This window comes from Gracilinanus agilis, chromosome 4, assembly GCF_016433145.1.
Source record: "Gracilinanus agilis isolate LMUSP501 chromosome 4, AgileGrace, whole genome shotgun sequence".
Classification (NCBI taxonomy): domain Eukaryota; kingdom Metazoa; phylum Chordata; class Mammalia; order Didelphimorphia; family Didelphidae; genus Gracilinanus; species Gracilinanus agilis.
The window spans coordinates 186822534-186838093 of NC_058133.1; the positions used below are offsets into that span (position 1 = coordinate 186822534).

General features: G+C 35.4%; 1 protein-coding gene across 5 annotated transcripts in view; it reads left to right on the top strand.

Moving 5' to 3' along the window:
• The window catches only part of SPAG9 (sperm associated antigen 9), a 170431-nt gene that overhangs the window by 77862 nt on the left and 77009 nt on the right, over positions 1 to 15560 (top strand). For 4 of the 5 annotated variants that reach the window (XM_044672073.1, XM_044672075.1, XM_044672074.1 and 1 more), the window contains exon 4: positions 5912 to 6006. In XM_044672073.1, the coding sequence (XP_044528008.1) occupies positions 5912 to 6006 (95 nt within the window). Of the gene's footprint in view, positions 1 to 5911; positions 6007 to 6783; positions 6945 to 15560 lie in introns of those variants that run through there. The other variant, XM_044672077.1, reaches the window with a different exon arrangement.

Here is a 15560-nt window from a genome sequence, read left to right on the forward strand (position 1 = left end):
TTTCCACAGTTAAAGTCTGGATCTTCAGCCCAGAGATTTCTTTATTTCTAACAGGAATTAATGGGTTTTGAAATGCATTATTAGAGAGCTCTCCCAAATAGATTGAAATTACAGATCCATTTGATTATTAAGTTCTTAAGTATATGAGTTCTCATAGTGGATGACCAGAACAATTGTTCGAGTTCCAAACTGGCATATCAGGACGCAAGGGACCAGTTGGAACCCTGAGAAGACACGTGGGGTGATTAGGCTTGAAGAAGTCAAGGGGGATCAGTAACTTGTTTGAGTGGCTGATAATACCACTGTAGGACAAAGAAGGTTCTAAGTCTTGGTTCTACTTATTTATTTTTTTTTTTTGAGAAACAAGTTAGTTCATCTGAGGGATTTGTTCCTTTCAATTCTAGTATAGTGTTAATAAAATACTGTGAATCTTTTTGCAAGGTGAAAGAATTCTTTTATAAAGCAGTTATAAACTCCCTTAATTTACTGTTAGTGCTCTACACACTGAACCATTTACTTGGCTGGCCATCCCCCTCTCCCCCATTGTATCTCTTAAATCTTCACAACAGTTTGTGTTAACAATGTTTTTAACCTTCATTTTACAAACGAAGAAACTGACTCTTTCTGTGAGACTGTGGGTAAGTCACTTCATCTCCTTCAGTCTCATTTTCCTCATTTGTAAAATGAGATTGGATTAGGAGACTTCTAAGGCCCTATTTCTGCCCTTAATTTATCATCCTTTGATACTCAGAAGTTTAAGTACTTTGTCTACTATAACATAGGTAGTAAACAGCTTAATTTGAATTCAGGATTTCATTTTTGGGGGTAGGTTTTCAGTGTAACTACATCTATTTCAGGCAAGATTGTTGAATGAGAACTTATATCTAAGTACACTCCTTTTTTCATCTCAACACTACAAGAAATACTTCAAATAAAGTAAAAAAATGACAAAAGAAGGAAAAGAAAGAAATCTTCAGAAGGAAAAAATCTTATAAAAAAACAGCAGAGAAAGTGAAGAATTGAATAAATAGGGATAAGCTAGGTGGCTCAGTAGACAGTAGAGAAACAGGTATACAGACCAAGTAGTTGTGAAAGAACTCAAGATGCTTCTTTTCTGTTTAGGTTATCATAATGCTAGTCATACTATGTCAGTTTCTTGTAATTCTGGAAATTGCTCAGAAGCATACTATTTCAGAAAATTAAAACATTGGCATTTTCCCCATAATTAAATGCCAAGCTTAAAAATGGCTTTGGTTCTTGAGTCCAGCAAACATTTTTTTATTCCTAAAACAAAAGAACTTATTTTTCTTCACCTTAGTATTTTGATTATATGTAAATATCTCTGTGCCATGGAATCTAGACATATTCATTCACATATTAATTTCTTAAAAAGACAAGATTTTTCTTAAGATTCTTTTCTTTTGATTGCTTTAGTGAAATAAAGGTCTGGTAGATATTCTCAAAGAAAGATCTCTGAAGATAACATCTTACTTATATTCCTTTTCAGAGAGAACTAGATTTTTATCTAAAGGACATGGAAAACTTTTTTCTGCCCTCTTAACTTTAGAAAAGGAACTATTGACAGTCATGAGGCATTTATTAAATGTTTATTATATGTCAAGTACTTTACCAAGTGTTGGGAGATGCAGATATCCCTTTTTGGCTCTCTTTTCCCATGCCTCCCCAAAATCCCTGCCCTTAAAGAATTTACATTGTAATAGCAGGGATAACATATAAACATATAAGATATAGATATACATGTAAACATATATGTCTTTGTAATAGATAGAAAGTAATCTGAGAAAGGGAAAGGAGGGAAGGAATAAACATTTATAGAGAGCCTACTATGTACCAGGTACTTCATGGATATTTAATCCTGTGAGATAGTTGCTATTATAATTCTTATTTTATATTTGAGGAAACTGAGATTAAGTAATTTATCCAGGACCATTTGGCTACTATGCAACTGAGGCAGGATTTAAATTTAGATCTGTACCCCTAATTGATAGCATTAGCAAATGGGGAGTTGGAAAGGCCCTCCTGTACTAGCTGGGATTTGAACTGTTTCAAAGGAAACTAGGGAAACTAAGAAGCAATATGGAGGGCAAATCATTCTAGGCGTGGAGGATAGCCAGTACAAAGACACTGAAATGGGAGATGAAGCACCATGTACATAGGACATCAAGTAGGCCATGGCATTTGGATCATAGAGTACATGCCAAGGAGTAAAATGAAAGAAGACTGGGAAGGTAGGAATGAGCCAAGTTGTAAAGAGCTTTACATAGAAAAAGAAGATTTTTACATTTGATTCTAGGGGAATTTGGGAACCACTGGCGCTTCTTAAGCACAGGGGTGAGACCTATAATATACAAAAATCACCTTAGTAACTGGCTAGGCAACAGTTAGAGTACCAGGCTTATAGCCAGGAAGACCTGATTCATCCAGCCTCAGACACTTCCTAGCAGTGTGACCCTGGACAAGTCACTTAACCCTGGTTGCCTCAGTTTCCTCATCTGTAAAATGAGCCAGAGAAGGAAGTGGCAAATCATTCCAGTATCTTGGTCAAGAAAACCCTCAAAAAAAGTCACAAGGAGTCAGACATGACTGAAAATGATTGAACAACAACAAACTGAGTGAAAGATGGGAATATGGAGAGATTTGAGGTAGGAAGAATAATTGGAAGACAATTTCAGTAGTCTACTCAACAGGTAATAAAGGCCTGAACTAGGAATATATGGGGGAGTAAAAGGGATGCATGTGGGAGTTATTGTGAAGATAGAAACAATATTTGGCAACAAATGGGACCAGTGGGATGAATTGTGGCAGAAGTTGGGGATGACACTGAAGTTTGTCTTCAAACCTTGGGTGACTGTGAGTCATGTTGACATGTCTTTCAGCTCTCAAATTCTGTGATATTCTCATAATTTGAAAGCCAAGGTAGATATGTTATTGTAGAGTATTTAAAATGGGAACCAGGGGAGTAAATGTGGGTGGGACAGTTAGGCGGGTCAGTAGATTGAGAGCCAGGCCTAGAGATGGGAAGTCCTGGGTTCAAATGTGGCCTCAGAACTTCCTAGCTATGTGACCCTGGGCAAGTCACTTAACCCTCATTGCCCAGCCCTTATTGGTCTTCTGCCTTGGAATCAATGCAGAGTATTGATTCTAAGATGGAAGGTAAGAGTTTAAAAAAAAGAAATGGGACCTGGGCCATTTGAAAATGATATTGTTCAATTCCTCATTTTTCAATTGCTTTTGGTTAAAGTTTTAAAAAAAAAAGGCATTTCTGATTTCAGAGATAAGCAGCTGAGAACTTTGCTGGTATAATTGTAGGAAAGAGGTCTTTCCTTTGAACTTAGGATGTATATGCTTTAGCAGTGCCTTGGTTTCTTTCCCTTATCACCTCCACTTGTTTGATGCTTTTAGCTCCCTACGAGGCCCAGCTTAAGAGCCAGGGACCTCATCTGATTTTCCCAGGGATTTTTAATTTACTCTATATTTCCTTATCTGGGAGCATGTAATTCATAAGCTTCTTGAAAGAAGAGGCTATCTCTTTCATTTTTGAATCTCGAGTGCTTATCTGTACTCATCTCAGAGACCCTTAATGAATGCTTATTGGTTGACTATTTGTAGAAAATAGGTATTAATGAGGAGTGAAGGAGGAATTTCCTGCCTCTTTTATTTGAGTCAAAGAACATCCACTCTTAACATTTTAATTCCTGTATGAAGCTCAGAAATGGTTGATTTTCACATCAGTTGACTGACTTAGCTAACTAAATTAAATTTGCTAAGAAGAGTTAGCTTTATTTAAAAAAAAATTAATGTATTTCATATCCATTCAAGCTCTAAATTACAGCTCTTAATAATATTGTTTGAGGTTTTGTCTGTTACAGGTAACACTTAAAATTAATTGTGTTTTGGTTATGATAGGCTTAGTACTACAGTAGGCTTAGATGGGAATAGTTAAAAACTTTTACCCAGTCTAAACTCAGATATCATTATAATCCATTCCCTCATGCTTTTAGAAAGTTTCTCCCCAGTTGCTCTTTTATTTGCCAGAAAATAATTAACTTACTTCCAAGATTTGCTGGACACAAGTCTCTAAAAACTCAAGTGACCATAAATATTGCCTCTTTACAGGATTAAAAAGAAACTTTTAAACTCAAATGTGGTAACTATTGTCTAGTATTTTCAATGTATTTTTAAAGCATTAAATGTTTTCCTCTTGCCCTCTTTAGTTCCCTTTATGCCCACTTGTCTTTTTGTAAGAGTATTCTCTTTTTAAAATGGCATGGCGGATTTTTTTGGATAATTTTTGTGCCACTTTTTGATTTGCCAGTAAAACAAGGGCTTTACTTGTTCAGAAGAAAATTGTGATTTGATCAGTAAATTGTACTTGATAAAGTAATGTGCATATCTCAATTATGAGCAGATTTTGTATAATTTTTAAGAAGATAATTTTGAGAAGATTTATTACTAATATAGAATAATTTTATTTCTAAATAATACTTGTATAATTTGATTTAACCTCTTTCCTCATTCCTTTGCCCTAACAATTCAAAGAATACTCTCGCATTCCTTACTCCAGAGTGGCTTCTAAAATTGGGATAATGAAAATTGGGAATCTAAGATTGATCTTTTACTGTAAACAAATTTGGGTGTAGCCATATATGTCTGGGGGGGGGCAGTAGGACAGTGTCCTTGGATCTCCCATTTATATGAATCAGAGAAAATCATTCTGAATCAGGCATAATCTGATATTTTCACATCTAGATATTGGAATCCTATCCTAATCATATAATTTCCCATCTTCACAAGAGGATTAGTGAGGGACTAGAGAATATTGGCCTACTTCCTCATTAGAGATGTCTTAGGGAAGATTCAATAATGAGCTTCCAAAATTGTATTGAATGAGTCAGGATGCTGAAAATGCTGGTTATTGTTAGCCTGATAAATAAATTTTTTATACCCAGTATATCCAGCCTCTTGGAATTTTTACTTGCCACACTACACAACATCCTAATGTAGACTTAGTCTCATAGTCCTCATTTTTTAAATCTTTCTATCTCTTTTCAATATGAGGCTTCTAGAGTAAAAAAATTTTAAACATGTAATTGAAATACATGTTGCATTTTTGTTCTTTTTTTTACCTTTAAGTTAAAAGTTGAAGATTATTTTTAAATCATACTAGACACTTCACATTTTCTTAGAATTTACCTTGTATGTTTAAAGTTCTAGTCAATATCATTCTAGGTATAATTTTTCTAAAATTTTATTTCATGCCCTGAGAAGTCAGAGACAGATATATTTCATAAAATCACTTGAGAAATGTGTATAATTCCTGTTTTAAAAAATATCTTAATGAAGTTAATTAAAATTATATATATGTACAATAATTCTTTGTACATACTAAATTGTAAATGATTTTTACACTTCTATCCTTTTGTCTAAGTGGTGACAAATCACATCAGGAGATGGGCTCATTTCAGGTTTTACATGTTTCTCTAGAACTCTCTTTTTTTCTTAATTTATTCTATGGATTTCCAAAAATTGTTATGCTTTTAACCAGTGACCTTTCATATTCTCTGCCTTATCTTTGTTTTCTAAACTACTTATCTAGGTTGAAATGTAGTAGTAGTTATATGTAAACAGTTATGAAAAGTATTTTGATATATTTAAAAAGGTATTGGTTTCACTAATAGTGCTATTCCTAAATTTATATATTTGCATATTCCTTTGTTCTTTTAAAAATTTCAATTTTAATAGCTATTTGCATGTCACTGAGTAGTCCTCAGATAGAGATATAAATATGAAACTTGTATAAAAATGAAATTCCTATATATAGTGTATACTTTAATTCTGAGTAATGTTCATTTTAATTCATGTTTTTTCTTTCTTTTTTTTTTTAAAATAGATGATCCATAATTATATGGAACACTTAGAAAAAACAAAACTTCATCAGCTATCAGGGAGTGATCAACTAGAATCCACAACTCATAGTAGAATTAGGTAAGCTTTGTTATACATTTTGCCTTGAAAATGGGCAAAAGCATCTATTTATTTCTGTGTTGCTGTGTTCTTCAATCCCAGAACAGTCAGGCTGATTCAGAAAGTTCTGTTCTATGCTTGGAATGCTGTGGGAGAGAACAGAGTAGAAAAGAATGGAAGCAGCCTTGACTATTAAAAGGCCAAAATCACGAGATGGCCATATAGGGCAGCTTTGAGATATCTGGGTATTTAAAAAATCTTAAGAGGTTGGGGGGGGGGGTCGGAGAGAGGGGCTAGTTATTCTCAAGTTTGTGGGAGTTTGAAAATAACTTTTATTCCCTCTATCTTTGTGTTTAGTTTGGCTTTTGGTGCCACGGTATGGGTTTGAAAGGGTTATTAACTGGATATCTGGTTGATGTGGAATCGTGAATAAATTATGTAGATCACCAGGCCGTGTGACCAATCAGCTAAGCCAGAACAATTCGTGGAGGGTAAAAAACAGTTAATAAGCTGGCTGTCTCCCGGGGCTGCTGCACAGATGCTAAGAGCGGCAGCTCTATGGTTGTGAGGTGGAGAGAGTGTAGGGTGATGTCATTGATTGGGAGTCGCTGCCGCTGCCTCCGCTGCTGCCTCCGCTGCCGCCGCCGCTGCAGAGCCCAGTGGAGAGCTGCTGATGGCATTGTTTTTGTGGCCGCGGCGGCTGAATGACAAACTTGCACTACAAAGATCCCCCAGTGGCCCCTGTTCTGTAGCCTTCTCGCTCCTCTCAGCGGCAGGTCACCATGCCAGCACAGCGCCATGAGTCCTGGATGCATGCTGCTATTTGTGTTTGGCTTCGTTGGCGGGGCGGTGGTCATTAATTCCGCTATCTTGGTGTCTCTCTCTGTTCTGCTGCTTGTGCACTTTTCTATTTCTACCGGTGTGCCAGCTCTGACGCAGAACCTGTCCAGGATACTCAGGTACTCTCCTCCTCCCCTTGCTGGTGCTCCTCTGCCGCCCGCCCGGGCATCTTTCCCTCCATCCCGCCCTGCCTCCGTCCTTCCTCTACTGGTCCCTAGCTCTGGAGGCAGCAGAGGTAGCAGCAGGGCTCCCCCTACCCCCCACCCTTTCCTGCTTGCCTGCTCTCTGCTGTATTCCTTAGCTTGCAGAATGAAACAATGGGGGATGGCCCGAAGCTAGGCGCTCTGTTTGTGGGTGAAGTGATTAGGAGCTGGGACTTAGGAAGAGAAAGCTTTTTGTGGGCAACTGAAGGGCAGAAGAAAGAAATAATGTTTACTTTCGGCTTCAACGTGAGTACAAGGACTACGTGTGCTTGGAAGCTGGCTAATGGCAAAGTGAATGAATAGAAGAGCAGTTATGGAGTCGGGCAACCCAAGTTTATGCTAAGCCTTTACCTAAGCTTTTAGATCCTGGATTTTGAAATTTACGCCCCAAACACGGTGGGGTGTATTTTGTATGGATTGATGGGAATTCTTATGTCATTGGGCTCGTTATTTCTTATTAGTCTTAATAGAAATCAGCAAATCAATTCTTTTCCTCATTTAAAAAAAGGAGCTTTTTAAACTGAAAAGGTTTTGAAATAGTTTTGGACAGTAAGTTCATTTTTTCATTATTTAGGCACTAAAGCTGTGAAAGCTTTATAAAGCCTATTCACTATTGTTTTGTCAGATGTTATCCTTTCTTCTTTTCTTTGTAGAGACTTGGGAGGAAAATGCCCATGCTTGTTGGGAAGTGGGGGTGGCAGCTTGGGGAGTGTTATTTGGTAATCTCTTTATGTTGGCTGCTGTTCATTCTAATAGAACAGAGCCAAAACCATTGTCTACCTTTTAGCTTTAAAAAAAAAAAAGCTCCAATAAAACTACCCACCCCCCTTCCTTGTTTTGTCTGGGTAGCTTTAATTGATAGTTAAATTTCAAACAAAAGAAAAGTTTACCCAAAGTGTCCTAATAGTGAATTTAATCCATTCAGAAAGAAATAATCAGTGCCAATTCAACTAAGGGCTTTTGTGATTATATATTCATAGCCCAAATTATTAAATAGCCATCTTTAAAGCCCAGAAATTACATTTACATAATAAATTCATGGTGGTGATATTTAATTCTTTATTTCAAATTGAAGATTATTATTATTAAGATTTTTATAGAACATATTATTTATGAAACTAAAGTCTTTTTTAGCCTATGACTAGAAACTCATTTCTTATTCTCCATATTTTAAAGCCCCTCTACTATGTATAAACTCTTAGAAAACATGCTGAATGTTATATTGATTACTTTGAATTTTAGATTTTTTGAACTAAGTGATTGAACATACTGTAGAGAAAGCCTATGTTAACATTTTTAATTCCGTTGAATAAAAAAGTTACTGATTTTTGCTTGGCCTCCAGTAAATTTTTAGACACCTTAGACTTTTGAAACAGGCCTGTTGTAATTGGAAATGAGAGTAGCTGACTGAAATACACACACAAGGGTCACTTGCTATCTATTTGACATCAGAATTAACTTTATTATTGAATACATGATAGGAGAGAGAGCATCAGACTAGGACTCAAGTTCTGGGTTTAAGTCTTAACTAACTCATTGGCCATGTGATAATGGGAAAGCTATTTAACACTTTAACTCATTTTATGTGTAAAATGGTGTTAATATCTATTTTAATCAAATGATTGTTGTGATGGACAGCAATGATATAATAAGTGTAAAAATGCTTGAAAAGCTAATAAAATATTGCATAAGCATAAGTAGTCTTGAAATTATTATTGTACAGAGATGGATCTTTCAGAATTTCTATCGGTATGTGATTTGTAAAAATAAAAATATTAAAGCTAATTGCATTAGTTATAAAATAAACTTTAGCTTCAAGGAGTTTCCATATCTTTAAAGTGATTGTTAGAATTGAATTTTTTAAAATGTGCCTAGATTTCAACTTCAAGATTAAATAAATTTTTCTAAAGAAGCAGATACTCTAGCTTGTCATTAACTTTTAAACTGTCAGTTATTTTACACACTTAAACATAGTAAAAAAGTTACTATTAGAAATTGGTTGTCAGTGGTTTCTATGAATTGTTTAGCATTTAAGTAAGCATAAAGCATGTAAAAGAAAAAAATTAAAACTATTGGAATTTCATAAGTTCTGATCTTTTAAAATACAGTTATTAAACTATTTCTGTATACTCTTAGGGAACCCTAGTGGAAGATGATTCAAATAAAAAGATTATGCTTCCAATTTAAGATGAAATTTTCTAAATCACTTTATATATGGTCCATGAAAATGAAATGGAATATTCATTATGTCATAAAAATTGGTATTTTAGGGAAGGTACTTTATTTTTTTTAAACATTTATTAATATTCATTTTTAACTTGTTTACATGCTTCATACCCCTACTTTCCCCTTCACCCTCCGCACTCCCCCCACCCATAGCCGACACACATTTCCACTGGTTGTAACATGTGTCCTTGTTTAGGGCCTATTTCCATATTGTTGTTAGTTGCATTGGTGTGGTCGTTTCGAGTCTACATCCCCAATCATGTCTGCCTCATCCCATGCATTCAAGCAATTGTTTATCTTCTTTGTTTCCTCTCCTGCAGATCTTTCTCTGAATGTGGGTAGCGTTTTTTACCATAAATCCCTCAGAGCTGTCTTGTGTCATTGCATTACTGCTGGTACAGAAGTCCATTACATTCCATTTTACCATAGTATATCAGTCTCTGTGTACAGTGTTCTTCTGGCTCTGCTCCTTTCACTCTGCATCAGTTCCTGGAGGTCTTTCCAGTTTATTATTCCTTTTAGCACAATAGTATTCCATCACCAGCATATACCACAATTTGTTCAGCCATTCCCCAATTGAAGGGCAAACCCTCCTTTTCCAGTTTTTTGCCACCACAAAAAGTGCAGCTATAAATATTTTCGTACAAGACTGTTTATCTATGATCTCTTTGGGGTACAAACCCAACAATGGTATGGCTGGATCAAAGGGCAGGCATTCTTTTATAGCCCTTTGAGCATAATTCCAAATTGCCAGCCAGAATGGTTGGATCATTTCACAATTCCACCAGCAATGCATTAATGTCCCAATTTTGCCACATCCCCTCCAGCATTCATTACTCTCCCCTTCTTTCATTTTAGCCAATCTGCTAGGTGTGAGGTGGTACCTCAGAGTTGTTTTGATTTGCATTTCTCTAATTATTAGAGATTTGGAACACTTTCTCATGTGCTTATTGATACTTTTGATTTCTTTACCTGAGAATTGCCTATTCATGTCTCTTGCCCATTTTTCAATTGGGGAGTGGCTTGATTTTTTTATATAATTGATTTAACTCCTTGTATATTTGAGTAATTAAACCCCTGTCAGAGTTTTTTGTTATAAAGATTTTTTCCCAATTTGTTGTTTCCCTTCTGATTTTGACTACATTGTTTTTGTTTGTACAAAAGCTTTTTAGCTTGATATAATCAAAACCATTTAGTTTACATTTTGTAATTTTCTCTAACTCTTGCTTGGTTTTAAAATCTTTCCTTTCCCAGAGATCTGATAGGTATACTATTTTGTGTTCACTTAGCTTATTTATAGTTTCCCTCTTTATATTCAGGTCATTCACCCATTCTGAATTTATCTTGATGTAGGGTAGGAAAGGTACATTAAATGTGATACTTTTAATTCACTTGAATATATTCATCCTTTTGGAATTCTTTAATTCTACTAAGGAAGCCATTTTGTTTCAAGGAAGCTATAGTGTTTCAAAAATACACAATCTCTAGGTTCTGAGTTTTTATTACAAAGTGTAGGATAGTATTAAGAGAGTGTGAGTATATCATGATATTATTATGATGAGGTTGTAGTCTGAATCTGAATCATAATTCCTTCTTTGGCAGCCTGCTATTATCATCAACCAAGTCTCTGTTAGAGCAGATCCTTTACAGGTTTGATAATAGTAAAAAAGCTGAATAGCATATAACTTCTCCATTTACTTTGCATAAGCAGTATTTAAGTATAATTTCAGAGAGAACTGGAACATTTATTTCTTAATTTTTTAGTATGAAATACATATTTTAAAGTTCTCTTTTCGCATTTTCATTTTAAATATTTTGCTCTAATTTTGTATGAGCTTAGGGAAATAAGGAATCACATAATTTGAGAGATTGAAGGGAGGTCTTATTAGCCAACTTGTACTCAGCTGTCAGTTGAATAACAAGAATTTATTAAAATGCATCTGTATTCTTCTAGGCACTGTACTCAGTGCTGGGGATAAAAAGGCAAAAAATGAAGAAAATCCCTGCTGTCAAGAAGCTTACTTTCTCTCCTGGGAGATAACATGTATGAATATATACAGAATGAATATAGATAATATAGGCGGGTTAGGAATAGGAACTATAATTATGATTTCATTGCTATAAGGAACTCATGTATGACTACAAAATAAACCCAAGGGAATTAAGTGTAACAAAGTTGAGAAAAGATGGAGGATAGGAACTATCAGGAGTATCAGAAAAAAAACTTCATGGAGAAAGTACTTGGTTGCATTAAACAGTGATTCTAAGATAAGGAAGTGATTTCCAGTCTTGAGGGATGATGACCAGTGCGAGGCACAGAGATAAAGGATAGGATGTCCAGGGTGTGAAGTATGGAGAGAAGACTACATTGAATGAAATGTATAGTCAAGGAAGGGGAGTAAATTATATAATGTCTCTAGAAAGATAAATTCTAGACAGGTTGAGAAGGGGGACTTTAAAACCCCAAGAAGAGTTTATTTTTGATCCTAGTGGGGAAAGGGAATTAGAGTTTATTGAGTATAGGGAATTGACTCTATCAGTTCTTCAGTTAAGGAAATCACTTTGGCAGCTGTGTTAAGGAATGACTGGGGAGCTAAGAGAGACTTAAAAAAGACTCTTGAGGAGAGAGGCCATTGTAGTCCAGGCAAGAGGTGATCGGTCAGATAGAAGAGAGATTGCAGAAATAGCAAGACCTGGCAATTGACTGGACATATGGAGTGAGGGATAGTGAGGAAAGGAGGATAATGCCAATGTTACAAGCCTGGGAGAGAGGAAGAATAGCTATGCCCTTGACAGAAATAAGGATTGGACTGGAGAGGAGGAGATGATAAGATAGTCTATGATGATCTATAGCAGTCTTTTCTATAGCATGTATATTGGTCATTCAGCCAATGAAGACTTTGTAATGAAGGGGAATCTCCTACCTTCCAAGTTTATTTCTACTTTTGGAAAGTTTTAATAGCTTAGGAAGATTTTCCGAAATCTGCTCTTGCTCCTGGATTTTGTAATTGTGTTGGTAATATATAGACATGCTGATGATTTGTGTGGGTTTATTTTGTATCCTGTAACTCTCCTAAAATTATTATTTCAATTAGTTATTTAGTTAATTCTCTAGTATTCTCTAAATATACCATCATATATCATCTGCAAAGAGTGATAGTTTAGTTTACTCATTGTCTACTTTAACACTTTCAATTTCTTTTTCTTCTCTTATTGCTAAAGATAACATTTTTAGTACAATATTATTGATATACTGGTGATAATGGGGCTTCCTTCCTTCATCTCTGATCTTATTGGGATGACTTCTAATCTACTGATTGCTCTTAATTTTATTCTATGGTGCCAAGCAGAACAAATCTAATTCTTATGTGCTAACTCTTCATTATACTTGAAGATGTTCCTTAATTTCTCCAAGCTAAATATTCCCATATGTGATTACTTCAAGACTCCCTTGTATTCTGATCTCCTTCCTTTGGACTTTGTTGTCTTTGACTTTCAAGTAGATTGACAAATAGGCTAAGACTGGGATCCCCCTATAGATCCTAACTAGTCTGATTATTCCTCTTAGGGTTGGTGAAATTCAAGGAGGAATTTGAATGAGAGCTTTAAATAAGAAACATACATTTTGATATCTCAGGTGTTACAGAATCTTTGCCTTATAGGTTATCTTATCCAGACATCCCAGACAAATAATCAGCCACTCTCTGCCTCAAAATCTACAGTAAAGGGGGAACCCATGCTGCCACAGCTGCTTCATACTTTAAAGAGCTGATAGGGATTTTAGTTGGACATGTAGAACAATGCCCTCAAATTATTTTTTAAATTCAGTTTTATTTTCAGTTCCAAATTTTCTCCCTTCCAACTTTCCTCACTCCTCTTTCAAACTGAGAAAGCAAGAAAAACAAAATCCATTTCAAATATTTTAAGCAAACTAATTTCCACATTGTCCATGCCCAAAAATTAAAAAAAAATTTTTAAGCCTCAGTTTGCCCTTTGAGGCCACCACCTCTCTGTCTGGAGGTGGGTAGCGTATTTCATCATGAGTCCTTTGAAATTGTGACTGGTTATTGTGTTGATCAGTATTCTGAAGTTTTTGTAAGTTGTTTGCCTTTACAATATTATTGTTATTGTATAAACCCTTTTCCTGGTTCTCTCTTTGCATCATTTCATACACATGTTCCCATGCTTTTCTAAAACTATCTTCTTTTTTTTAAATAACTCAGTAATATTCCATCACATTCATATCCCACTTCAGATTCCAATTCTTTGCCACCTTTGCTGCCATATTGGTCAATCCATTGCATGTAATTTTTTGAAAAGTTTTTATTATTAGGGAAATTTACTCTACATCAAGCCTAGTTCTGGCTTCTGGGATGAAACAAATACACCTAACTCCTTATTCATATAATAACCCTTCAAATATTTAAAGATAGCTGGCATGTACTTCCTTCCTTTTTCTCAGAAAAACATTTCTCATTCAGCCAATCAAATCCTCTTAATGAAATTATGGCCATTTTTCTTTGGAGATGCTATAACCTGCCAATGTCCTTCTAAAAATCTGATACTTAAAACAGAATAAAATACTCTGATCAGGGTACAGAGTACAGTGGGATTTGTTGTTGGTGTCCAACTTTGTGACCCCATCTTGGTAGAGATACTGGAGTGTTTTGCCGTTTCCTTCTCAGCTCGTTTTACAGATGGGGAACTAGGGCAAACAGGGTTAAGTGACTTTACCAGGGTCACCTAACTAATATATGTCTGAAGCCAGATTTGAATTCAGGAAGAAGAGTGTTCCTGATTCCAGACGCAGTCCTCTTTTTACTGGGCTACCTAGCTGCCCTATAGAGGGATTACCATCTACCTTATTCTGGATGTTTTGCCTCTCAATGCAGCCCATGATCACTTTAGCTCTGTGTGTGTGTGTGTGTGTGTGTGTGTGTGTGTGTGACAGCCATAGCATGCTCTTAACTTATTTTTGAGCTTGCAATTCACTAATTCTCCCCTACCTTTTTTACATGAGCCATTGTCTAATAATACTTTGCTCATCCAACATTTGTGAAATTCATTTTTCAAAGTCAAGTCATTTATTCCTACTAAATTTTGTCTTATTAGGTTCAAAGCATTATTCTAGCACATTAGCTTTTTTTTTTTTTAAAGCTCCAGTGTCCTTTAATGTGTTAGCTATTCCAGATTCTTATCATGTACATATTTGATAAGCACCCTTTGGTCTTCTATTAGAAATTTCCCTCCATTGATGATTACTTTGGTCCAGATAGTGAACTTTTCTGAATTCAACTAATTTTATTATGTAAATCACATTTCATCATCTTGTCCACAAGAATATGTGAGACCCCTTTATAAATACTTGAAATCCGAATGTTATATTCAGTCTTATTAACTATTAGTCTAGTTACCATTTAGTTTACTCATTTGTTTAATTAACTTAACTCATCTATTCAGTTTGGCAATTTGTCTAATCATCTATTTGTGATGCATCCTAATGCTCATATTTAAATATTTTAGGTTGACACATAGAAAACCATTATGATTCACTGGTGTTTTAAGTTATTATTCCAGGATTTGGGGTGGTTCACTTGCATTGCCTTGCCTTGCTTCATTTCCCTTGTAAAGAGTTGCATACATTTGTGACCCAGCTGCTCAGGGTTATAAGTATAGTTGGTGTTGTGTGGGTGGAAATTTGATGCACCTGAGCTGCATTGGCCAGCATCCTTTTGAGTTGGGTCTTCACCTGGCATCCTGGCGTTTGGGAAATAAATTTGCTGGAGACCCTGCCCTCAGGGGCTCTCTGCTCTGATGGCTCTGGGTTCTCTCCTGGGTGTTGTGATCTGGGAACTTTTCCTTTACTAAGGCTATTTTTCATTGGCTTTAAATTATTATTATTAAATCTTATAAGAAATAATCCTTGGAATATTGGGATTATTAATTTTTAATCCTACAATGTTGATGGTATCTAATAAATCTAACTGGCCAATAATAATAATGATAATATTTATTATAGTACTTCTTTACAAGGCACTTTTATACATATTATATCATCTTTGGGTTTCTGTTCCCCCTCAAAAAACATGATACAAACTGACAAAAATTATAAGGAAGGGCAAAATTCTCTGATTCCATATTCAAAGGGTTTAAATATCTGTTATATGTCCTGGAAATAATCAAATTCTCCTTCAGTCCCTCTTAACACTCTAACATAACTGGAATATTGCTTTGTGGAGCCCTAAATGTGGAGCAAACGGGAAACCTTTGAATTAATTTTTTATACTTTAACAATCCATTCACTTT